The sequence below is a fragment of the Vanellus vanellus genome (assembly GCF_965231255.1).
Source record: "Vanellus vanellus genome assembly, chromosome: 7".
NCBI classification, from domain to species: Eukaryota; Metazoa; Chordata; class Aves; order Charadriiformes; family Charadriidae; genus Vanellus; species Vanellus vanellus.
In genome coordinates, this window is record NC_138912.1 from 38,215,411 (window position 1) to 38,240,051 (window position 24,641).

General features: G+C 41.5%; 1 protein-coding gene across 3 annotated transcripts in view; it reads right to left on the bottom strand.

The window, feature by feature from the left end:
• Window positions 1-24,641, bottom strand: part of MICU1 (mitochondrial calcium uptake 1) — a 111,020-nt gene that overhangs the window by 54,965 nt on the left and 31,414 nt on the right. For all 3 annotated transcript variants that reach the window (XM_082486485.1, XM_082486486.1, XM_082486487.1), the window contains exons 5-6: window positions 22,071-22,233; window positions 12,492-12,535 (exon numbers count right to left, since the gene is read on the bottom strand). In XM_082486485.1, the coding sequence (XP_082342611.1) occupies window positions 12,492-12,535; window positions 22,071-22,233 (207 nt within the window). The remainder of the gene's footprint in view (window positions 1-12,491; window positions 12,536-22,070; window positions 22,234-24,641) is intronic.

The following is a 24,641-nucleotide window of genomic DNA, read 5'->3' on the forward strand; positions in this document are numbered from 1 at the left end:
TCTCACCTGCTCATGTGATTTATTGCCTCCTCCTCTGTTTTAGCAGTGTTTATCATAAACTAGCTATTAGTATCCTACTTCACCCGCTCGAAGAATCCCATGCAAAAGTTCCAGAGGTTGGTTTATTAATTTTTATGGGTTTCTTTTCTGCACTTAAAATTCATAGTCGGCATCAAACATCTCAAAATATTCCTCATAAGCTGAAAACCACATCCATAGACTAACAATAAAAAAAAAAAAGATACTAAGTTAGTTGCTCTCTGAAATACAAAGGTATAGACAGATGGGAGGGAGAAGCATTTACTCATTTGCATCTTACTTTGATCAAACAAAGTACAAATTTTATTTTAAACAAGCACCTACTTGTCAGAAACCTGGGGAAGGGGAACATACGCTGTGACTATGGTGCTCAGCTCGTCTGCAGCTAATGGGAAAGGGAATTTCTCCCACTGATCTTAATAGGAGAAAATAACAACTGACCTGATCCGTAAGATTTTCAGGCTCCCAGCACTAGCAGGACAGAAGCTTAAAAAAAATTCACAGCTCTCCCATTTATTTTCTTCTAGCTCACTGAGAAGCTGTGTGATGGCTTTCCACAAAGTACGTGGGAAGCTCAGCCCACTACAGAAGAGGCTGAAAGCATCATTCTCAGGGGTTGTTCCCCACCATTAAAAACTGTATTCTACAGAATTATATTATAATCCCCAGGAAAAAAAGTATATAAAAAAAAATATCAATTACCTACTTTACAAAGCACAACATGGACCACTGTGATGCCTCAAAGTTCAAGGTGGAGAAACCCAAAGTCAGTCCTCACTAAGACCCTAAAACTACTGCCTATAGACCTCGAGCTTATTTTCCACATCCTGCTTTCCGTCCAGCATACTCTGCCATCCCTTCCAGCCAGAAAGGTAGTGCATGGGATCAGAAAACGTAGGAAAAAAAATCTCTCTCCAAGCCTCTATCCTGTTTTAGAAACATGTCATTTACCCACACAATTTCAGGACAACTTTCACATTTCACACCCTTTTGTATCTGAGCACAAGCTAATTCTCAAAGTGCTCAGTTAAAACAGTCAAATATCTCCCATTTAAGATTTTTTTTCTATGTTAAATCCATTCCCAAAACCAGAGTAATTAAGATCATTCAGCACACCCAGAAAACATTCAAAACCGAGCATACACGAGTGAGCAAGCCACGGGAAACCGTTTACAAGTATGATGTGTTTTTTTAATCAAGCAGTAGTTTCATATTAAACAAGCACACAAACGAGCAAACATCCAAATTAACATGTAAAAAGAAAAAGAAATCCAAATGTACCATTGCTTTCAGCACAAGCATGGCTATGTATGTTCAGTGAAAAGCCGCCAGTCCAGTCTCAGTGGAATAAAACTTTTTACAGGCATTCAGGCAGATTATTTTACAATACCAGACATCGACAACAGGTCAAAAAAATAATAATGTAATTGCATTTCAAAATACAAAGCTTGGTTCACCATTTCCAACTCGGGCTCCAAGCCCAACAAACAGCACCAGAACATGGGTTCAACGTCATCAATAACAGCGACCGACCTCCCCCAAACCCGTGTGCTGTAGAAAACCCGGCTGCATGCCATATGACTCGGGTTACGGGCTGGCTGCAAACAGGCAAAGCGCCCAAAGATGTATCACCAACTTCACATGTTCTACCCCGAAACTGATCTACTGCTGGAGCCTCCCTCGAGCCAAGTGCACAGTACAGCTCCCAGGTAATAAAGGATTTTGGGGGAAAAAATACCCCACTGATTCCTTCCATTCCTTGCCGAATATTACCTTTATTTTGAATTCTAAAATTGTTTTCCCAGGGCTGAGTGAAGAGTGAGACATGTTAACGCTTAATTACGCAAATCTGAAAAAAAGACGTATTTTTTTGCAAGTTAAGGGATGCCTTCTCTGCAAAGACAGAGACAGATGCAAGGTGTGGTGCTGGTGTTTGCTCTGAATTCCTAACGCACATTTAGAAAAGCCTTATCAGCTAAATCCTTGCAGCTCCACTTCATTTTGCATTTCAGAAACTACTTAATGAGCAGCATTTAATTTGTCACTTTGGGAAGAACACATTCTTGGTAAGTCACTTAGAGGTGACAGTTTGGGTTTCAATCTGGAGGAGAAAACACACTTTCGGCACATTTATTCACATAACTTCTGTTTCAACATCACCTTTGCACTTATATGAATCAAAGCTTCAGGAATCTATCAGCCTTTTGCGACCACTCAACAGTGACTTATGCTTTCCAAAACAACACCAAAATAAATACCAAAGTGCATGCAAGATAATGAGTATTTCTCCAGAAACCAGAAAGTAATTTTGTAAACCAGTAAGGAATTTTAGATGAAGCATAACCATCTTTTATTGACAAATGCCATCATACCCAGTTTGTTCCTTTTTAAAAGAAATACTTTAAGGTTACCAATATTGTGTAAGCAAATACAAAACCACGAGTGTTTCAGTGAAGTCACCTTGCTGCAAAGCAATTCTCTTTCAGTCCCAGCTGACCACCTTCAGTTATGCAAACCATTTAAAAGACACCTATTAACGTATTTCTTTTATGGTTAGCTGTAAGCATACAGGAAAAGAAGTTAAAATGCTGTATCTGCAGTGTTAAAAAGAAATATTCTCTTTTCCACAGTAGAAGCGTTAAAAAATAAAAAAGTCTGTGTTACAAGTTCCCCTAAGAGACAATTTCTTTCCTTGCTTCTGAGTTTTCTGGCTTTATAAGGTAAAGATGACCCTCCATACTATTGCAATTTTGGGATACGTGTCTCTACAAATGAAATCTCTCTAACAAGAGGAAAAGAGCCCCACATTAGTATTTGTGCATGTAACATTAAGCAGGATGCATAGACATGATGTGCTATTAGTCCTGCTCACACACGGCTCGATACCTTGGGCTTAAATCAGTAGACAGCACCCCTATAAATAAAATTAAAAAAATAATCAGGAATCCTTCTACAGATGGGAAAACAAATCTGTCATAAAATTTATTGGATAATCCATTTAATTAATTCATTTTAAACACTCTTTAGCACCTACCATGCATATTGTTTGACATCTTTAAAAATATTAGCTAGCATCTGCCATCTCATTAGCACTACACAACATTTAAATACGTGGAGACGTGGCTCCTATTTGCCTGGTCCAGCAGAGCCCGCAGGGCAGCATTGTGCTGGCATGGACTACTACAGCTCCTTCCCAAGCAGGACTGTTTAAAATCTGAGGAAATATATACCGAGACACTCGCCGACTAATGCGCTTGCAGCAGATGCTGTGTATTAGTCTATCACACAAGACAGATAAGGGAAAACCCTTAAGAAACACCACTGAAAACGGCAGGCAGTGCAGCCTGCTATGGTAACTAAAAATATTAATGCTTTGAACTCTGTCTCCATCAAAATGCTGAACTGGAAGCTCTGAAATGAGGGAGATTTTTAATTTTTTCTCTTTTTTTTTTTTAAGAGATAAATTTCAGAGAACCAAAGCCATGTACTTAGAGATTCCATGACAACACGTGTTGGCACCTCACTACCTACATTAAGAAAACTGAAATAAAGAAATAAAAAGGCTTTCAGAATCAGACTGGAAAATTGAGCCTTTCAGCCCAGGTGTTCAAAAGCCCTTTAGGGAAAAAGAGATAGGGGAGGTCCCCCCGCACTATGAAACAAGGACCAAAAAAAAAAAAAAAAAAAAAAGAGTCGGGGGAGAACTGAGGGATTCTTCAGTAAAGGTAACTTTATAATATGGATGCAAAATAATTTTAGATGCGCCGCCTATGATTTTCTATATTAATTTTTATATATCACTAAAGAAAAAGTGTTTTGAGGTTGTGATGGAAACAGCACAGGGACTTTCTGAAGCTCTTAAACCTCTTTTTGCAGTGGAAACGTTCACAGTATCATTCTTAGTGGCTCTAGATAATTTACTATGAAGTCTACATACTAACACAGGCCAACCCAAACAGATTCTGCATGGCAAATCATGGTGCGTGAGTGTTAGCATATAGGAAAATGCTTAAAATTTACTGTTGGCAGATAAATACTGCTGCTTATGCCCTTTCAAGAGTATATTTTAATGAATAGTTTAAAACCTTTAATTTGGGGGTTATTTTATCTATATATACACACAGGAGAAGAAAAATAAAGAGCTGGACATGGATGAAGTTGTTCTGCATATTCTCTCCCCTCTGAATTTGAATTTGGACATGTACAGAAAAATCAAAAATTAGGCAGCAATTATTACTACAGGTGGTCTCCTGAGACTGGAAAGAGAAATCTGCATTCCCTCCTTCCAGCAAGGCTGTAAATATTCATGACCTTTAAAACAAACGGCACCTGAAACGCAAGGCCAGCATTCTGTATGACCAAGAAAAAAAAAAAAAAAAAAAAAAAGACACAGACTTTCCCGACCCTTGGCAGGCAGCAGACCCACTCATGCAAGGGAGAAACCCCTGCTGGAAAAGCAAATAGGAAATGCCTCGGAAAAGGGACAGTCTACACTTCTGCCTCCCTCCGCTGCACTGTCTCAGTCCTCCCACAGGGTAATGAAATGACAATCTGTAGGACCGCAGCGGCACTTGTCAGGGAAATTTGATGGGGGAGGATCAAAATTAGGTCCTTGATGTCCCAAATCACGCTTCTAAAATGAGTTGACTTTTGACACCTTTGAATTTAAATAGCTGTTTAGGTCTCCAGATGGAAATCAGAATACTGCTTTCCCTCATCTCAACACGCATTACCAAGATGAACTCATTATGTTGATAATGCACGCAACTAATTTTCTCAGTTAAAACTTCCAGTGTGAAAGTACATGAGGAACATAATAATTCTGTATATAAAGCAAGTATTAAACGTTGGCTCAGATGATCAGGCTGGGGCCATACACTTGGCACTAATCACCCACCAAATGAGGAAGCGATCTGGGGAAAAAAATGCATGTAATCATGTAATTAGAGATTGTCATCACGACTGCAAACGGTTTCAGGAACTGAATTAAGATACAACTAACAATCTCGCCACTCCTTTCCAGTCTCTCACTCCTCCTTTCTTCTTCACCTGCTTCTCCCATCCAGACCTCCCCTCCTCCTGTAGTCAGTGAGGTCAAGCATCTCCTAAAACATTCCCTCCCACACTGCTCAATCCATCCTCCTTCCCTCTCCCCTTCTCCCTACTAACTCCATGTTACCCAAGGACAGAGTTTTCAGAGCTCAGTTTTGTATCCCTTAAGTATTAAGCATTAATCTAATGCCAGCAAAGCTATCAAAGAAATTACAGTCAAAAATGATCCCATAAACCACTTTCTGATTAAAAGACTGTATACGCCCACTAAGGACACTTTGTCACCAAGCTTTTTGCTAAATTCCCCTAAGGATTTCCTTAACATCAAAGCTACGGGGCAAACAAAGCATTCAGAGTACATTTCCCTCTTTATTTACTAATACTGAATGAACTTCCCTCTGCTTTCTAGTTCTTTTTCCTAGAAACCATCTTATGAACCACAGCATCTAAATACCTTCTTCCTAAAATATTCTTTAATATAGTTCACCCTACACAGCTCTGTAACTTGAAAAATTCAAGGAAGTTTGCAAAAGTAATCTCCCCCAAACTTACACACATTCAAATAGATGACGTTTCCTCACAGCATTTGGCCTGAGAGATGCCCGTCCTTTCGCACAGAATTAAACTAACTTTGTGGCCTCGAGTGGAAAATGCCATTTTCCAACAGAGTCAGCTCTATCACAGTCTCATCAAGCTGCAAAATAAGTCAGAAGCCTCAAAAGACACTGTGAAAATAGGAGGACAGGGAGATACACATCTGAGCTTTGCTCAGAGATGTCTCCGTTAATAAAGCCACGTATTAATGGTTACCCTGAGGGCCGTACTCTTAAGCCAAATTCAAGTATTCTGAAATAAATCCTTTAGGCTGAGGATCAAGGAGAGGATTGAGGATTATTTATTAAAGGAGCGGGGAGAAGGGGTGAGCGTACACTGTCCCTTTTACATGAAAAGTGCATATTATGAGGTCTGAAGCACAAACTAATCAAAGCACATGCTGTCTGCTTTGTACCTGCCAGAAATCCTGGTGGAAGGGGAGAGGGTTAGAAAAGGGAAGAAAATGAGGGAATGCTTGGTTACACCAAAAAAAAAAAAACAGAGTTAGAATAAATACACAAGTATCAGAGAGATTAGTAGCTGGAAGAAACACCTGTCAGGTACCTAGAAACCAGAATAAAAGAGGACATACGGCAAACAGAGCAGTTTAGTAGTGCCTGCCAAACGAGCCCTGTGAAAACGAGCAACAGAATTAGTGATACCAAAAAGATAACAGCCAGTAGAGCCCAGTCAAAACTGAAATACACCACGAGCGCTTGGTAGAGGAGGTAGGAAAGGGCGAAGCATGTTCTGTACGTGGACATAAAGCAACCCAGGTGTCTACAGGGGTGTTTGCGCACCACACATTTACCTGTGTTAGAAGCAATTAAGTATTTTCTTTGATGAAATTTGGTTTTACTAAAAACAAGCCAAGAGAATAATTTGCAGTTCAGTGTCCGCCCAGGTCCTGGCGAACAGGGAAGAGCAGTGAGGAACACAGAAGTAACTTAAAAACTGTTAACCAAAGCAGATGGGAAGGCCAAGTTTGGCTGTGAGGAGAAAACTAGAAGGCAAAAGGAACCCACAAATGCGGAGAGAGGTGTCAGCAAAGAAAGTCACGAAGAGAAAAATCGATCAGCAAATCTGACCTGAGCTGACACATCTGCAATAAACTGAATCTCTGCTTGCTTCCAACAAGGGTCACAGGCAAGAATTATCTCCCGCCAGTTCGTTATGACATTTTTGGGGATGGCAGAGGAACTTTTGTATAGATGAGCTTAACTTTATTGTCTACATAAGAAGATACCTCCTGGTTATTATGTAAAAAAACTAGCTGCAGTAAGATCAGAAGATGAAAGCATTTAAAGCAGGAAATCTGAAATTAGACAGAGATGTTCTACACGAATTATGGACCGGGATAGCTGAATGCTTCAAGGTATCTCCAAGCAAGCCATTACCTAGACACAACAGCTCAAACCGCTGACACTGGGGACTCATTTATTTCAAAGACTCTTACAACAGACATTGACAGGATGTTGTACAGTTGGATTTTAAAGGACTCCTCACCTCTTTTCATTGCATCTAAGCTAGAGAAAGTACTGAGTATCCTTCTCGGTTAATGGGCTCAGTAAATCAACTGCACATGCACTTTACACTGCTACTTACTGAACTGCAATAGCTTGCTTTTGTTAAGGTATCATTTAGTGTTGCATCCTTTTGAATGAAGGTTCCAGAGGCACTTAAACATCATAGGAGCTCAGAGCTTTGATCCAATGTTTGACTCCTGAATGACAGCAAGACTTTGAGCTTGTCTCACTTGCTGCAAGCTTGGCTCTACAGCAGCTTACGCCACTCTGGTGGAAGTCGCATGCTCTAGTCTTAGGTCATACACAAAGCAAAGGACCCCAGAAATTCAAACCTGGCAGCAAGATCCTTCAATCCACCAGAAAAGGATGGTCCATCTACCTCCAGTCCTTTCCATGGGGATCCTTCCCGAGTACATTTTTTCTCATCTGTCCCTGAAATGTTCCTTAAATCATCTGGCAAGAAATATTCCTCCCGAGCTGACTCCCAGCAACTCTTCTTTAACAGACACACACCTCTCTAGTAACAGGGACTTGGCAGATACGTGTACTTTAAGCTAATTGTTGCACTGGTCCATGACACGAACCCGCATTATACAGTGGAAGCAAGTTTCAGATGTTTTACTGGCCTAAACCATCTCAAGTATTTTCCTTTTCCTTCATTTTGCTGTTGCTCTACTCTACGGCATCCCCAAACATCCAGAGATGTAAATATAAATGCTGGCAGGAAATACTTAATTCATAAATTTAATTAGAGGGCATTGAAAACCTCTATAATTACTTACTGCAGCAATGGTAGCAGGAGGGTAAGCTGTTGCTGGTAGCTTGAAGGCTTTTGTTCGTTTTAAGCAGTAGCAAGAAATTTTCCCCACAGGAGAACAAAAAAAGCAAGCCAAGTTTATTCTGTAGTAAACTAATAAGCCATCTAGGGTGGTGGGTGGTTTGTTTTTTTTTTTTTTTTCCTTAAATAGGCTAGAGGTCTCTTAAAAGCACTACATCTCTACCTTTGGTGTGAGAACGCAACTGCACAAAGAGAGATCTATGCTGCGCACCCACCACGTCCATTTTCTGCCTCTGCTCCCACCTTTGCACCAAGCTGCACTGCCGAAAGCTCAGCTGTGGGACGCCGGGGAGCATCCCTTCGCTGGATCACACTTTAAAGGAACTCCACTAACAGCACTGCTTTCTTTATTTTTTCCTTGAGACATTAAGCTTGTCAGTCATTAATGCATAAACAAAAAAAAAAATCAAGTAAACAGGGCATAAAAAAAAGAAAATTTTAAACAAAGTCTGTATTACAACTTACGTAACATTAATGAAGCTTATGCCACATTACACACACGAAGATATAAACTTCTGTTTAGTGAGAACTTATTCATCACTATCATCCTGCTAAGCAAGATGCAAGCAAAATGGTGAAATGGTGCAATGCCTCAGTTTGAAAGTCTGACACAGGAAGACCATCCCCACGTTGCTGTCAAAAGAGCTCTTTTTTAAGCCCTAATGAACACTACGCAGCAGTGGAACAGCACATCTTAAATTAAACAGGACTTCACTCCTCCTAACCAGAGGGACGCTTTTCAAGACGGCAAGACAAAAGAAGGGACACCAGGAGAGATTTCTCCTGCAGCACTGACAAACACAGTGCTTTGCAGATGGGTTGAAAAAGCCTTTGTTTCCCCACAGCCAAAATGCAAGAAGAGGAAATACACACAGTGGAAACAGAGCAGATGACCAGTTGTGGTCTGGACACCTTCACGCCACAGCACCCTGAGCTACACGTTAGATGGTGTCTATTCTCACATCAGCCTTTTGTTCAGGCTCAGTATGAACCCTTTGAAAGGTTTGCAGACTAATATTTTTCCCCACTCAATGACTAGTAATCAATGCCTCTTTTCCTCTGCTTTCCAGAGCTTGCTTCCTTGGAGGAAAAACCACCACGCTTAAGACAAAAATGGAGCCAGGGGCAGCGTTGCCTCCCTACACACTCAGCCCAGCAGCAGGTCAAAGAAAAGTATGAGTTCATGTTGGCAAACAGATCTGACCACGGGTTTTTGCTGGATTAATGTCTCCAGGGTTTTTGGTCTCTCGATGAGTGAAGAAAAAGCATTTAGGCTCAAATTACAGGAGCATTGTTCCCATTAATGAGGCAATAACATTTACCTCCCTCTCCATCAACTCTATGAATTATCACCAGGAAGAAGGAGGGGCAGGAAGAGGAAAAAAAAAAGTGAGTATTGTCTTCTCACCATAACATTCAATCACATGCACAGCAAGATGCTTCAGAAACCTGACACAATTACAATATAGAGGCACATCACTCCAGAAGATCCTTTGCAAAACCAGTCCCAGTCACTACATGACAGCCAATTAGTTGTTTTGATGGTAGTTTTATGTAAATAAAAGTGGTTCTGTGAAAAGAGCAGCTCATACATCTGCTTACTAACACTGTTGCACTTAAATCTCAAACATACATGCTCAAAATTCACACCGATACTTTAAACATTGTCCTGTAGTATGTAATTAAAATGCAACTGACTGCACAGCTGGCTCTATTCTTTTAACTGAATCTCCTTCTAAATTATTACTTGCATGCAACCCAGGGTAATACATCTTTACTTGGAACTAAAATTAGTTCTTTTTTCTACTCTTCAGCCAGGATCTAACCTCCAGACTGTCGGTACTTCTCAGTACCACAGCTTGCTTGTGTCTGACTGCTCACAAACTCCTTTCACCTTAGAAGTGAAGAGGAAATTTCCAGGGAACAGGCCTATTACTTTTTGAGACTGTACCACAAATCCCATTACCTCTGTGTGAGATTCGTAAGGATGCTTAAGGGAACAATGGACCTTTCATCCTCCTGCTTAAGCTCATCAGCTCTGCCAACACACAAAGAGAAAGCGCCAGAAAGTTGTCTCCAGGTAGAGGATGCTTCGATAACCCAAGAGGAATCCGTAGTTGGAAACAGGCGAGGAGGAACAGATGGAAAAGGGCTTTATCCCTCGGGTGCTACTATGCAAGTGAAACTTGAATGATTAAGGTCAGCTCTGCAGCACCTCAGTCGGTGCTGGACTGAGTAAAAAGAGTGTTTTTTAAACGGAAACCCAAAGCAAACAATAAAATGAGAACAAGATGCTATCAGACAGATCAATCTACTGTAAGCTTCTTTCATTACCAACGGAGAGCCAAGGCCAACTTATTTTATACTGCCCCAAAATTATCCTCTCACCTGGACATCACCACTACCCTAATAGCCATAACCAGATTTAGCCAGTCCCAAGGTGTCTTTAGGCAGACAGCCAAGCAAACAAGAACCTCTATTTCTTCATTTTCGACAGAGCAAACTGCTTCTAGGGTGTTATTAGACTGTGGAAAAAATAGGTCTCAGGAGAAGGTAACAATAAAGAAAAGTTCATTGCAGTACCCTAAATCTGCTGCCTTGCTTTCAGACTACCCAAACCACAGCACACAGACATCCAAGTGCAGCACTGACATCTGTAAGTTATATAAAAGGCAATTTCACTCTGCTACAGGTCAGAATGAAAGGTGGTTAGCGTGTAAGGAGAAGGCAAAGGCTATCTGCTCCCCACCCTTCAGCCAGAATAGATGTTCACCACACTGAATGGCAAGATCCTAAGAGCACAGATGATGATGCAGTTGAGCACGGTACCTCAAACACCGACTGTGGGTTTTCAACACCCCTGTGCGGTGACTGTGTCCATCACATCCAAACGCATTGCAATTCAAGCCCTCGGTGCTGAGGGGCAGAGGAACAGAAAGTTGAGTTCAGCAAAGGGATTGCCTTTGGATCTTTTATCCGATGTGATAGGAACCAGCTGCGGAGTGCTCAGGAACAGAGGAACGATTAGCAAAAAATAGTCTGCGATTCAGCATTTCTTCCCTACAAACAAATCTTGTTTATGTAAAGCCTAAGGGATGAGTGTGATAGCTTGACATGAGAAAATGATGAAAGTGAGCGGATGCAAAAGACTGTCATAAGCCAGAGGGAGAAACATTTGCTATTTTGCAAAGAATATATGTACGTTTTTTGTTTAGTTTTTTTTTTTTTTTGAACCATGAAAAGCAGACATTGGGTTTGTGGCAGTGGGAGAAGAAAACAAGCGTTCACAACACGCTTCATAGTTTTATGCATCAAAACTAACTGCCAAAATAATACCTTCCAACTGTCTGTTTTCAAGCAAAATCTTGCTTTGCTGCCTGGGTAACCGGAACATTTGTACACTGCTGATGACGGGGACCCCAGGTATTTGATCACCTTCTGTCTTTACCCATCCCTACTAGACACAAAACAAGACAGGGAATTGCACGTGTTCAGCCCACACTGTGTTTATATAAAGCTTTAAATGCATTTTTTTCAGCGTCGAGGCTTTCTGGAAATGCCTGACACCATGTGTCAGGTACACCACTCAGCAATGAAGAGATCAGATGCTGACGTCCCTTTGGAAAAAAACAATCTTAATCTTCAGATGATGCAGATGAAATGAAAATATTGCTAAAAGCTGGAGTACTGTTATGTGCCCATGGTGACAGGATGAAAAATTAACTAACCTGCAGTCACCTGCATCAAGAAGTCGATACGAGCTGCTAGTCCTAAGGCCAGAGCTGCCTTTATTGTACTCCTCCATACCAATGGGATTTACGGTGTGGTTAATTTGGTCTCTGATTTGCATAATCGCTACGTGGCTCCACTTACGCAGGCAGACAAAACTAGATCAGAGCATCCTCAACATTTTACCAACACGTATTGTGACAGCACAAACATCTAGAACTGTCATGTACCACTGAAGGAAGGACCTAGGGTTCAAAAAGGGAGCAAAGTAAGGGTATTTGATGGGGTGGAAAAACATGCTGGGGATGCAGATAAAAGTCACAAGAGTGTCTCCTTCCTTTAGCAATCTGGAGATGAGTCTGGAAGGAAAAGGTCAAGTGAGTTTCCCCTGAAACGGCGTTAACTTGTGGGGCTCTCATACACTCATAAAGCAGCAGCAAGGAAATGTGATTATCACCTATAATTTCCTGGCCTAACATTATAGAAGAGGCAGCAGTATTTTTATCTGTAAACATTAAAATAAGCCCCCTTTTAAAAAAATAAAAATGTTATTCTCCTTCAAAAGCACTGCAATGCTACTAAACAACAAAACGCTCAGAAGAGAATACTTTAAATACTTCATTTAACTTATACCCACATGCAGGTAATAACTAAATGACTCTAGGTTAAAAAAAACATTGAATAATATACACTTATTAGTCTAATGTGCTCACCTTCCCATCATAGCGTTTCACTATAAACTGATCCAGGCCCAGGTCTGAAAGAGAAAAGAAAAAAAAGATACTTTAAAAAAAATGCTCTTAACGTATAAAAGTAAGCATTTCTGGGGTTTTCTGGTTGAGTGGGGATTTGAAAGTAAAATGCAGTCTGAATAACCAGTCAAAAGTATAAGGACAGAGAAGGGAAATTTTTTTGGCTTCGTGCGTTTTGTACTTTGTATTTTGATGACGAAAGACAACAAACTCATAGCATCAAAGAAGAAAACCTTCTTCTAGCAGGGACAACAGGAGCACAGCTCCCAGCGTCTCTCAAAAGTCTGAAATACCCAAAGCAGACGATTTCTGTACTATTACCAAGCAAACATTTCCCCCTGTGATGCCCCATGTAAATTCATTATCACAAAACTCTTATTGTTTATTAAAAACACCTTTTGAATGGCTCACAAATGGGAAAACAAAGAATTGTTCCCATAATTAATTGGGATATCCCAAATAAATCCAAAACTTGTACTTATTTTGGTATAACATTGCTCATAAATAGATTTCAAAGGAGATAAGTTGTAGCTGCATTTGTAAGAAGGTGAGCACTTTAGTGAGAAGGGCATTTTGGACAAAGGCAGGGACTGGGGGTTATTTATACTAGTAAATTCAATTTCTCATACCATCACAAAATGTTTTTTCTATCTTGAAGAGGGGAAAACAATCCCAGCATTTGCAGAGTTAAGACACAGAGCTCTCAATCTAATTTCCAATGCCCAGCAGGCTATGTGTACACTGATGAATGTACATATAAGCAAGATGACAAAAATATTCAGGAAGATTAATTATCTGAGCTTTGCCATCCAAAAATCGGGAAGACGCACCCTGAGAGGAGATAAAGCAGAACTCAAACTGAGCGCTTCCAGTAATTTGGGAGAGCACAGGCCGATTTTCAGTTCTCTGAAGAATAAAACTCCTCAGCAGAACTATGTTCCGTGCATTTTCCACCACTGTTTATGATAATTATCACATCCTCATTTCAATTTAAATTAGAAAAAGATGGAAAAAAACAAAACCAAACCTCTCGCACACCTGCTGTGTCACTTGCTTGTGAAGAAGGATAATAAAACTCTTCCTGTCTACCAGAAAGGTTCACAATGGTTACGGTGTAGAAAGTGGACTTATTTGTCACTCCAGGGTGACTTTCTCGACCTTTCTGAACCAAAGCAGCAAGAACTCCTCCGTCACCAATTTCAGAGGTCAAGGCAATTGTCAGAGGGCTTTCTGGATTTGTGAATATTCAAGCCAGAAAGCACTTTCTTGATATTTTGTGCGCCAGACAATAGAGTGAAAATTGCATATTCATTGACATTTTCAGGCTTTAATCATCATCTTCTGAATTCTGTCCTCCTCGAAGTTGTGGGTATAAATGCAGTACAGTAGGTATTGGCACATTTAGAGGCAGGATTAAGTTAATAAACGTGCTTATTTTACCAGAGACATCTTATCTGGTCGGAGCTCGCCCCTGACCCTCTGTCTGGATGCTGACTGCTAAACTGAGCTTAGCTTATGTCCATGTGTTGTAATAAAGTCATTTCTCAAGCACACCTCCTGTTCCCGTTCCAGGGAATAGTGATGACATATCCCTGACAGCCCGATGTTACACATGCACTCATGGAATGCTAGAAAAGGACACGGGTTAAAAATAGCAAGTGAAAGTATGTCTTAATGCCCCCTCCCCCCCCCCAACTGGACACTGCTAGTGGGAAAGCAAACAGGTTTCAAAGGAGACCCCAAATGAATGGATGCTCATGTAGGTGAACAGCAAGAAAAGATGAACTAAAGGCTGTTTTCTTTTACATATATCAGATAAATATCATATACATTTCTAAATATAGATAACAAATATTTACAGAATAATTATGTATGTCTTCATATACATACAGAAAAGTTATTAAGAACAGCCAAATGACACCTAAAAAGGCAGAATACCAGTACCTATACTAAAGGAAGAGCCCAGTATCAACTTTGTGCTCTCCGCAGATGTAACATGAGGTGGGCAAAAGGGGAGGCAACAGGGGGGGTAAGACTGGAGGGGACTAAAAAGCACCACTAGAGGAAACAGCAATACGTTACAATAATGATGGAGTCAGCAAAAGAAAAGCCCACCAGAGTTTTGAACACAGGGTAGTCTGCCTCCAAATTGGAGTTTGGTCCAGCCTCATTCACCTAAGCATGGAGATGCTTCTTTCCATGTGTTTCCTCGATTGCTACGGCATGTAACGAAAAGACATGGAAAAACAAAGCATCCAGGTAACCTAAGATTATTCCTGCGAGAGACAGAGCAACGGCCCTTCGCTTACATACAGCTTTTCTGTAATGTCATCCAAACCCTCTTGGCAGGTGTAGAAGCTGCCAGGTCTGTCCTCAAGCTTAAGAGCTCCGAGCATTTCATTATTTGCTGAAGAAACTTCTTACAAGACCATAGCAGCTACAGAAATGCAGTTATCATTACCTATATCATGTCAGCCTCCCTCAACACAATCACATTTGCCGAGGAGCAAATATATAATCTTGGTTTGTGCACATCTCCGAGATCAGGGAGAGACATTTATATGAAAATGCAGCACAAAAATTTGTCCCTTGTGCTGCTGCCTTTTTTCATGTCACTGTATCAGCACGCCCTGGAAGACAGCGTTACCTATTGCAAGCACAAGCATATTGGTTCACATCAGCGTTTTATGCTCACTCTTTCTCCCAGCCACATGCAACCATACCCTCTCTGCCCTGCTGCATTAACTAAGCTGCACATTTAAGTCCCTCTATAAAATTCCATTTACAATAGCTCCCAACAGAATAAACTAATTCAAAACCTGAAAAGGAGCATTTATATATGTTCAAGGAACACAGTATTACTCGATACATTTTTCTTTTTCCAATAGAGTTTATTTTCTTTTTTATGGACTTAGCTACGCGTTTTTTCACAAGTCTTTAATCTTAAAAGCTGACAAAAGGAAACCAAGAAACAAGAGGCTGCCTGACACCTGTGTTGTTCTTTCTTTACATTACATAAAAAGAACCCAAAAGGCTTTTCCGCCAAGACTTTACAATAAGAACAGCGTTGGCGTAGGCTGGAGAGCTGATGGAAACACTGCACAACCGAGGACAATCACAACTGAACAAGGAAAGGAAAGAATGTTAGTTATTACATCTCTGTTATTCAAAAGGCAGCGTGCTAAGTTAAAGCTACTGCAGGATCGTCTGTAAGCGATACACATAAAACAAATATCCCCTGGCTGGGCTACTGCTGACAAGCTGCAGGAACACAAGCTAACAGGCATGTTTAACAGTAAAAAAGAGCTTTTCCATCTTTCACTGAAAAGCAGGGGCTGAAATATAATTCTCCCAAATATGGATTAAAGGATTTCCTCCAAAAGAGACAGCAGTGAAATCCAGAAATCGTTTCAGGAGGATACCTGGCTGCTTCACGAAGCCTCTCTGGGAACAAAAGGCAGTGCACCGTGCACCACAGCTACTCCAGATTGCAGAGCAACCACCCAGAGCACTTGGGCTTCGGTGCTCGCTTCTGCTCAAACAAACCCAGAGCTTTTGCCATGACCTTCCCCAGAATACACCTTTTATCTACAAGAAACACTGTAGAACACCTCACCTTTCACTACACATCTGGATTATCAAACCCCTTTTGCTCACCCAGTCAAGGGTTATGCACCACCTTCAGCAGCGCCAATGAGGACCTGCAACCACTTCCAAATTTGCTTGCCAAAGATTAAAAGTAAACTGGCTATAAGTACCACTACATATTACTCCTACATATTCTGATACCACCTAAAGCGGGACCAAAAGAACTGCATCAATACTAAGACTAAAGGCCCCCATTCTTATTCATGTGACGGTACTTTCACAGCACTCTAAAAATAAAACTGTTTCAAAATAAATCAAAACGACTTATATTCCCTGCCTGCCACAATGGGGAAAAGAGGGTGTTCAACAGGAGAACCATATTCTCTGTATTTACTTTGTTCTTTTGGGGCTGTCGAGGGTGTTTTAATGGAGAAGGAGTTATTTATATAAAGGAAAAAAAAACACAGAATAACCTGCTGTTACTCTTGTTCAGCTCTAATCAAATCTAAAGTCAAATTCTTATTATATTTCTATTGATTAACAAAAACATACATGCCACACATTCACTCAAAGCTAGCTAATTAGTACACTTGATAAAGATCTAAACAATTACTAAGCTCTTCGTGTTATCCTGTAAAGAAAAGCCATGGGCAGCAGATGATAGATTGCAGTTTAAAAAAAGAATAATATTTAACAAACAGGCTTCCAGAAGAGCAATTGTATTATGCCAAGAACACAGTTGAGATCAATTAGAAACCATCATGATTTCCACTGGGACACCAGCAGTTTTCCACTGATAGAAAAATCTTTTCAGCTCCTTCCAGTCTTTATATCCTTGTCATATTTTTCACATTATTTGGGTGACATTTACTCATGATCTGCTTTTCCTTTCCCACTGCTTGATATATAACATGGACTCTTTTTCTTTCAAGTAGATGAGCAAAAGGGCTAATTACCAAGACTGAAGAGCCTGCTAACCATGCACGCACATGCTACGTTATGGGAGGAGAAAACGCTGGACCAAGTTTCCCCCTCCAGAGCTGTAACCCAACTTTGTATGAGTATTTTCCCTTGAATTTAAAATGTAATCTGCAAGCAAACAGTGAGCTGCCCGAGATTTCTCAGGGGGCAACACTCCCAGGTTTGTGTTAAAGTCCAGAACTATTTTGTCTAATGAACTACTTCGCACTCATTTATCCCCCTCACCTCCAGCAGGCAGGTCAGTGTTTCTATGGCATGTGCATTCATAAGACAACAGATCAGCCATACCATCCCCTAATCTATATTGGAAGCCCTAATTATACTGGAAGCCCTATTTATGTGTATCTTCTGATGACCATCACATAAGCATGCATGTAAATTCACCTCTCACTTGCCCCTCCTTGGCTAGGTTCCTGGGGTCTACTATCAGGCATGACAGGCTCAAAGATGATCCTTGCCTAGGAATGACATTTTCACAGAAGAAAAGCCCCTTATATATTCACCCTCCGGGTTCAGGGAGACAACCAGCAAATTGTCTCCCCTTTTTACTCACACCCTTTCCCTGAAGGCCTCTCCAGCAGACATATTTGGGGAGAACACAGAGATTAAGCCTCCATTAACGATCCAGGAGGCAAATTTAGCATCTCTAGTTTCTTTCTGGGTCTTAATTATCCCAGTTGAACACTTTGCGCAAGTTTAGGGATCTGTACAAGCCTAGAGAGTCCTCCCCCTCCCCACTAGACCAGGTGAGCACTTGTCAGGGCTCACGACTGCTGGTTCTGCAGAAGATCAGGTCAGCATTTTACAAACTTAACTGAAAGTAACAAATAATCACTCAAGCATTGCAACAGTCCAGAAGCCAGCTTGTGCTCAGCTGCTCATGAAGTCCAGACATGAAAAACAAACCATTTCAAAACCTAGAATCAAGCTACACGGTCTGATCAAGTCACCAGACATGGGCTTCATCCTTCACAGCTCCTCTGCTCCAACACGGTCCCGTGTACAGAGGCTCCAGGGGCACAGCTACTGCTTCTGGCTGAGCTTCAACAGCATGTTCATAGTTTCTTGCAGACAAAAAAAAAAAAAAAGAAAGAAAAACCTTCCAGGGCATTTCCAATACTTCAGCTATTTGAGCTGTGGCAGAGAATGGTGACTCTTGAAAGGCGTCTTTCACATGGCAGGAGTTTGGGTTAACCAGGGAAGTTAACACAGGGGTGGAAGAGCTGACTAGTTTGGCTCGTTACAGCGTGCCGTGATTAGATATGAAGCCTTTTTTACTTCTTTGAATCTTTATCGGAAAGACCAAAAAAACCACCTGGTACTGACTAAGTATGTCACAGCTCTCCTTTTTAGTCAAGGATGCCGCAAAGTACTCACTTTCCGCAGGAAAATAATCAATGCAGAATGGAAACAGAGAAAGTTGGGGAAATTGAGGGAACTCAGACTAGGAAATGGAGGAGGACTGGGCAAGCCACCACCAAGCAGGTCCAAGCACTTTGAAACGTTCATGCAGGCCAACAGCTATGTAGGACTACAGAGAACATGCCAGCAGCAACCTGCAAGTGTCAGACGGTTATGGCTTCCGTGAAGTGTCATTGGCTTCGCACACCTTTTTCAGCAAAAGCCCATGCTGTCGCTGAAGAGCTGCAGCATCTAAAATGTTGGTTCCCCCCCCCCAAACCCTTACCCTTCCCACCTGAGAATGCTGTGTTTTCAAGTGGTTTTGGGCTGGGGTACCAAGCAAGCGCCAGGTATGAAGCATCCATCCCTGCTCATCCAGCCTTGGAACCGAGCAGCCTCTCGGGTACCAGAGGAAGTGGGAGGAAAAAAAACAACACAGGACTGCAGGGAGCAGTTATCACTGCCCACACTTCTGTTGGCGCTTGGACTTTCCAGATAGCATATAAAGAGATATTTTTTTTTTCTTTTTTAAAGCAGCTTCCAAGTTTAATGCCATTCTTTGGCTTACTCTGACAGACACTTCCAAGCTCAGGAAGAACGTGTCACACCTCAAGCACATCTTGTCTACTTGGTAAAGCTACAGCAGAAAGTTTTACTGAACTATTAAGAGAAAGCAATCCACAGGAGCTAATGAATTGGCATTCACTTTCCCCAAGCAAGAAAAACACAGTCTAGAATTAAGTTGACACTTTACTGACAATAAATCAAACTTTCCCTTATGTGATCCATAAAAATGAATCAGGCATAAGATACCTCACAGTAGATTAGTAGTTTAAAAATAAGTACAACAGGGACTCAGATACCTCATTATGCCATATCACTTACATTCCACAGTATTTTCTCTCCGTAAAATAGCAGACACATTAACAAGAAGTTACTCACTGAAATTACAACTGGCAGCTTGAGCATACAGAGCATCCCCTGCTCTCCTCACACCTTGGACTGCTTATGCAGAACTGTATTAATTCACAGGACCAGAAGGTGACTGCTTCACTGCACAAACCTACCAACAAACACCACTCACGGAATACCTTGGGGTCAGTGGGACTGCAGAAAGTAATCCGTAATTCAGTTCAGGCATTAACCTACCTAGCTAGAATGATTACAGTGAGCTATGTCACTACCTGAAGGAGACTTCCAAGGAGCACTCCAGCTATGTCACTGCCTGAAATTGCGCCCTGGGATGAAGGTGGGATGCTCCAGCCCCAGCGGAGGGCACACCCAAGTCGTGACTAAGGGAGAAAGCAGCCCCGGCATTTCCCTACTAATCTATCACCTAGATTATCCTATGAGTCAGAAGTACCAAACGGATGTCGAGTACAGAAATAAACCAGCCAGCAGGTAGCAGTCTTTGTCTTTAACTTCTGGTTTTAAAATCAGAACTATCTTTTTTTTTCTTCTTCTTTTTACTACCAGCTTTTAAAACATTTGGGAACAAGGTCATGGCTGGTTTGACTTTACTGTAGCATTAAGTGTTTTACTCTTCTACTGTTCATTATGTATTGAAAAAAAACATTTACCATGATTGTCATGATGGACAGCGCTCATAAGGAACAACCATCATAGCAGCAGCTTTATCTAGAAGCAAGTCCACGACAGTAACAGTCCTCAAGACAGATTTTCAAACCAACAAGTGTAAGATGCCCATGCTCCTGCTTTGCCTGCTGATGGGCAGCCAAAGTTCAATTTCCATCTCATTCCACTTTCCAAGAGCACCTGTAAGTATCACTAAAGCAGTTTTCTTCCCTTATAGGCTGCTTTGTGTCACTGACCGGCAGCATTTGTAGGCATTTATAGGCACAACAGGCTTCACGGGACCATTTAAGCAGCTCACCTAGCCAGGATAATAACAGTTACAACAGAAACATAGTGGCTAAAACTGACAGATTATTTCCCATTAGTCACCTTCGCTTGTCTCTGAAGTAGATGTTTTCTGAGTACTCTTCCACCTATTTTCATTGCATACTTTAAAATGCACTAAGCACATATATTACATGGAAGAAGTAAAAGAGAATTGGATTTCTTAAACATAGGATGTTTTCTATTCTTAGCTGGCTGACAAAAAAAAATAAAATAAAATGACTTGCATAGGAAGACTCGCACTCCACCAGGTGCTACTGCTTTTCAAAGTACCAATTCAAGCTTCAGAGAGACAAGATAGTAACACACCATTTCAGCATCTATCAACATTATCTTCTGTTTATTGCTCAAACTACTTCTTCACTGAAGATGAAACCATGTAATTCAGATGAAAAGTACAGCCATTTTCAGGACTTGATGAAAACGTAAATATCAGTTCACCAACACGCTAAACACTAATGCCAGGATTATTTTTAATTCCCTCCCGCACACACTTCATACTGTTGTTTTCTAAACACAAGTGGACATGGTATTTATTTAGCAACTTTCATGTAAGGTATCAAAACAATTTCACAGTTTGTACATAAACCCCACTCTCAAGAAGTTAACATTTGGGAGCTGAGGTTCTTCATTAATGCCTGCCGAGAGGAGTTTTAATTTGATAAGAGTCTGTTTCATTCTTTGACATACACTGGGGGAGACCAAGAAATCTCATTTTCCATGTCTCGCCCAAAACCATGAATCTCCTCCAAAAAGACAGGTAAAATCCTCCTGTCACCCCACAAAAAACAAACTTTTACCAAATGCTCAGGACACAGCTTTCCAGACCGAAAGAAACAGCATCTGCTCTCCCGGCTGGTGCCTGCTAGACCCCCGCAGGTACCACAGCTGATGTGCTTCCCTGCAATCTGCAGCAAACTGAAGCCAGCAAAGATGAGCCCCACTCCAGCCAGCAGCATCACAGCTCAGCTGGGCACATGGGGCTGCCTGGACCACTTTCTTGCTACGGTTTTCCTTGCCAAAGCAACCTCTTAAGAACTGTTCATAAACCTCCACAAGATGTTTCCATCGAAGGTAATCTTTCACTATCAGTCAACTTATCTGCTCTTCAAGGGCTCACACCAACAAGATCTACTGCAACAGCGCTTCAGGCAACATGGAAGGGATTAGGCTAATTTTGGGTTTAGAGCATGGAGATGGAAGAGATAGCTTCAGAAGGTGCTTTTTAGCCCTGCCAATCCCAGGTTCAAACCTCTCAAGCAGCATAACGCAACCAACACTTCTGAACCTGTATGATCCCCGTTATTTGGCAGCACCACGCTGCTGCCAGTCAGCCCAGTTCAAGCCAGCATGGACACACTGCAGGCTCTGCTGGAGAGACGAGCGAGGCTCCTGCACAGCTGCACTGGTAGCTTTCTACCTCACACCCGCATTCTTTACATCTCCATCATCCTTCTGCACATCATTGCATTGCCATAATGTGTAGGCTGAAAACACAACGTGCGCCGTACCTCTCAACATAACAAGACAGACGGTACCCGACAACATAACTCTTTGACGGGAAATTTAAAGATCAGGTAAGCAGAGACTGGAGAGTTTAGTCCCCTTTGCTGTATTAGTTTCTCCAATTACTACACACACATCACTTACTTTCTGGTTGTTTTTCATTAGGTGTTATCGATCTCACGAAATCCTGCGGTGTCATAAAAACCTCCGATTCACCGTGCTCGTTTATGACTTTCAAAGTAGCAAAGTATCTGAAGATTTTGTCCGGCGTGGAGTAGGCTCTGATCCTGTTCTCATATTCCATCACCTGGAAATGAAATTTAACCAGCATTAGATGTGCACGGTTCCTCCCCAGCACCTACATCAGCACCTTAGTCCTCTGAAGGTGTTGCCACATGACAGCAAAGTTGTGTGCAGCAACGCAACACTTGAAAGAAATAATGCTGAAAGAATTAAAATCCCTATGCTCAGCCTTTGGACTACCAGGAAAATTGGAAGTATCAACTCCTGATGTCCCAGAATTAAGAACAAACACTAAAAGCCTTTACTATTGATGAGTTTTGACTCTTCATGATGGCAGAGAAAAAAAAACAAATTAAAAACGCCTTCAGGGATTTTGTTAAACATGAACATAAAAAAAAGCAGTAGTATCACATCCACGAATCCAAAGCAGCTCAACGTTTTTAACCAGAGTGTTGAAGGGTCTGATTTATGATTGATAAATGAAGTAAAAGAAAAGTCTTGGAGAGCTGGGAGAGACCTTTACTTTCAAGCTGAGTCTTGGAAAAAACTACTTGGAGCCACAGCTGGTTGCTCAGGCACACAACCTCATGTTTTCCTCTTTTCTATCGCATTAGCAAAATTCTGCAGAAACATTCTTCACTCATTCCTCTTTTCCCCACCTATCTGCCACTTGCTAACTCTGCCAGTAGCGATTATTTTGTACCTAGAACTGTTTTCCCCACACACAGCTAGAATTAATCCAAGAGAACAGAAAGCTCTTACAAACAAAAATCACAACATAAGGCCATAAGGGAGGAAAAAGGCACAAAGACCTACACTTCGTTATGTATTAGAGTAGAAAACTGCCCTTCGTAGTTCAGTTTTTTATTCCTGCATTATACACCATGTTTAACAGTTCATAATATACGGGAAACCTTCAGTACTTTTGGCCAAGAGCCACAGGAGGAAAAAAAAAAAAAACAAACAACACAAACAAACACAACCCAACCAACGATCTGCTGGAAGAGAACAGGCAAGATCAAGGATACTGCCAAGGCATCTGTAGATCATTTATGGCTTTGGTCTCATTTCAGCCTTGTCCTTTAACTCAAACAGCTTCTCCACCCTGACCTTTATCAGAAAGAAAACACTTTCTCTAATTTTTCATACTTCTAGGATAAAACAAGCCAAAGGCTTTTAATTCCCCAACCCAGGCTTGGGTAAAGTAGCTAGGGGAAAGCAGAGCCTCTCTCCTCTACACTTCTTCCAGCTCAGCTCTCTGGCAAATCAGATCAGGGGACAAGCAACATGTAGCAGAAGGTCCCACTGATATGGCTTTAACATTATCTAAAGCATTCTCCCTATTATTCTTTGCATCACCATAGTTTTTTTTATAGTCAAGCCCATCAGGAACACAGAAATGTCCCTGTATCAACCAATATAACTAGCTCCCTCTTTCCTGCAGCCACCTGCACAGAAGAAAATGTTTGTCACTACTCCCTTTTGTTACTAGCCTTTGCACCTAGAGTCAAACACCATCCCATTTTTATCGCTTCAGTCCACAAGGTCCTCCAAAGATAAGGGCATTAGATCAAAAGCAATTGTTTTATTGCAAAGTTACAAGTCTCTGTCTATCAGCCGAACAGCAGTAAAGGACAATATGCACTTTCCCAGCTCTTTCCAGCTGCAAAGCTGCATGTGTCTTTGTCTACAGCTCCCACCTGGCGGGCGGTAACTTGTTATGCCAACGTGATCTTTTAACTTGTGATTGCAGGCATGTATCTCACTTTCCTGTAGCATGACCTGCTCTCATTACGAGCAACACCACACCCAACTCCATCAGCCAAAACCCATAGCTACGGACTTCTACCTTCGAGCAAGACAACTAAAACCAGCTACAGCGTCAAGCCCAGGACCGGAGCCAAGAGCCGACACCACAGACCACAACCGACAGTTCCCTCCATCCATGACACCTCTTCAACACAGCCTGCTTTCTAGCTAAAACACTGGTCTGCCTGAGACTTTACATTACTCCTGATTTTCCAAGGCAGTGGAATAATTTCTTGCAAGGCACTATCAAACCCTTTCCTTCAACCCAGATAGGTAAGTTGCACCTCTTTTACTCAACAAATCCACTGCTGCGCCAGAGACCTTAGTCTTGACATTTCTGCCAGCAAAACCACCTTGCATCCCATTTGACTTCTCATCTGCAACCGATCCTTCCTCTGTGTCTCTTTTAAGATCTTACTAAGATGCTACTTGTCCTGGTGGTGGCCACTTCAGCCTAAATCACAACACTACTGACAGCCCTGTTGCTGTCAGGTACTTTTCTTCTCATTTTGGGGAGTATGGGTATTGTCTCACATCTTTACCAAGACTCCTCCCTTACAGTCCAATAATTTCACTGCCAACTTTTTCTTATCCCAAGCTCAGGGTGATCCTCAAAGCCCTGCTTTATTGATGTTAAGCAGTCTACATTTTGCTTCAACTTCG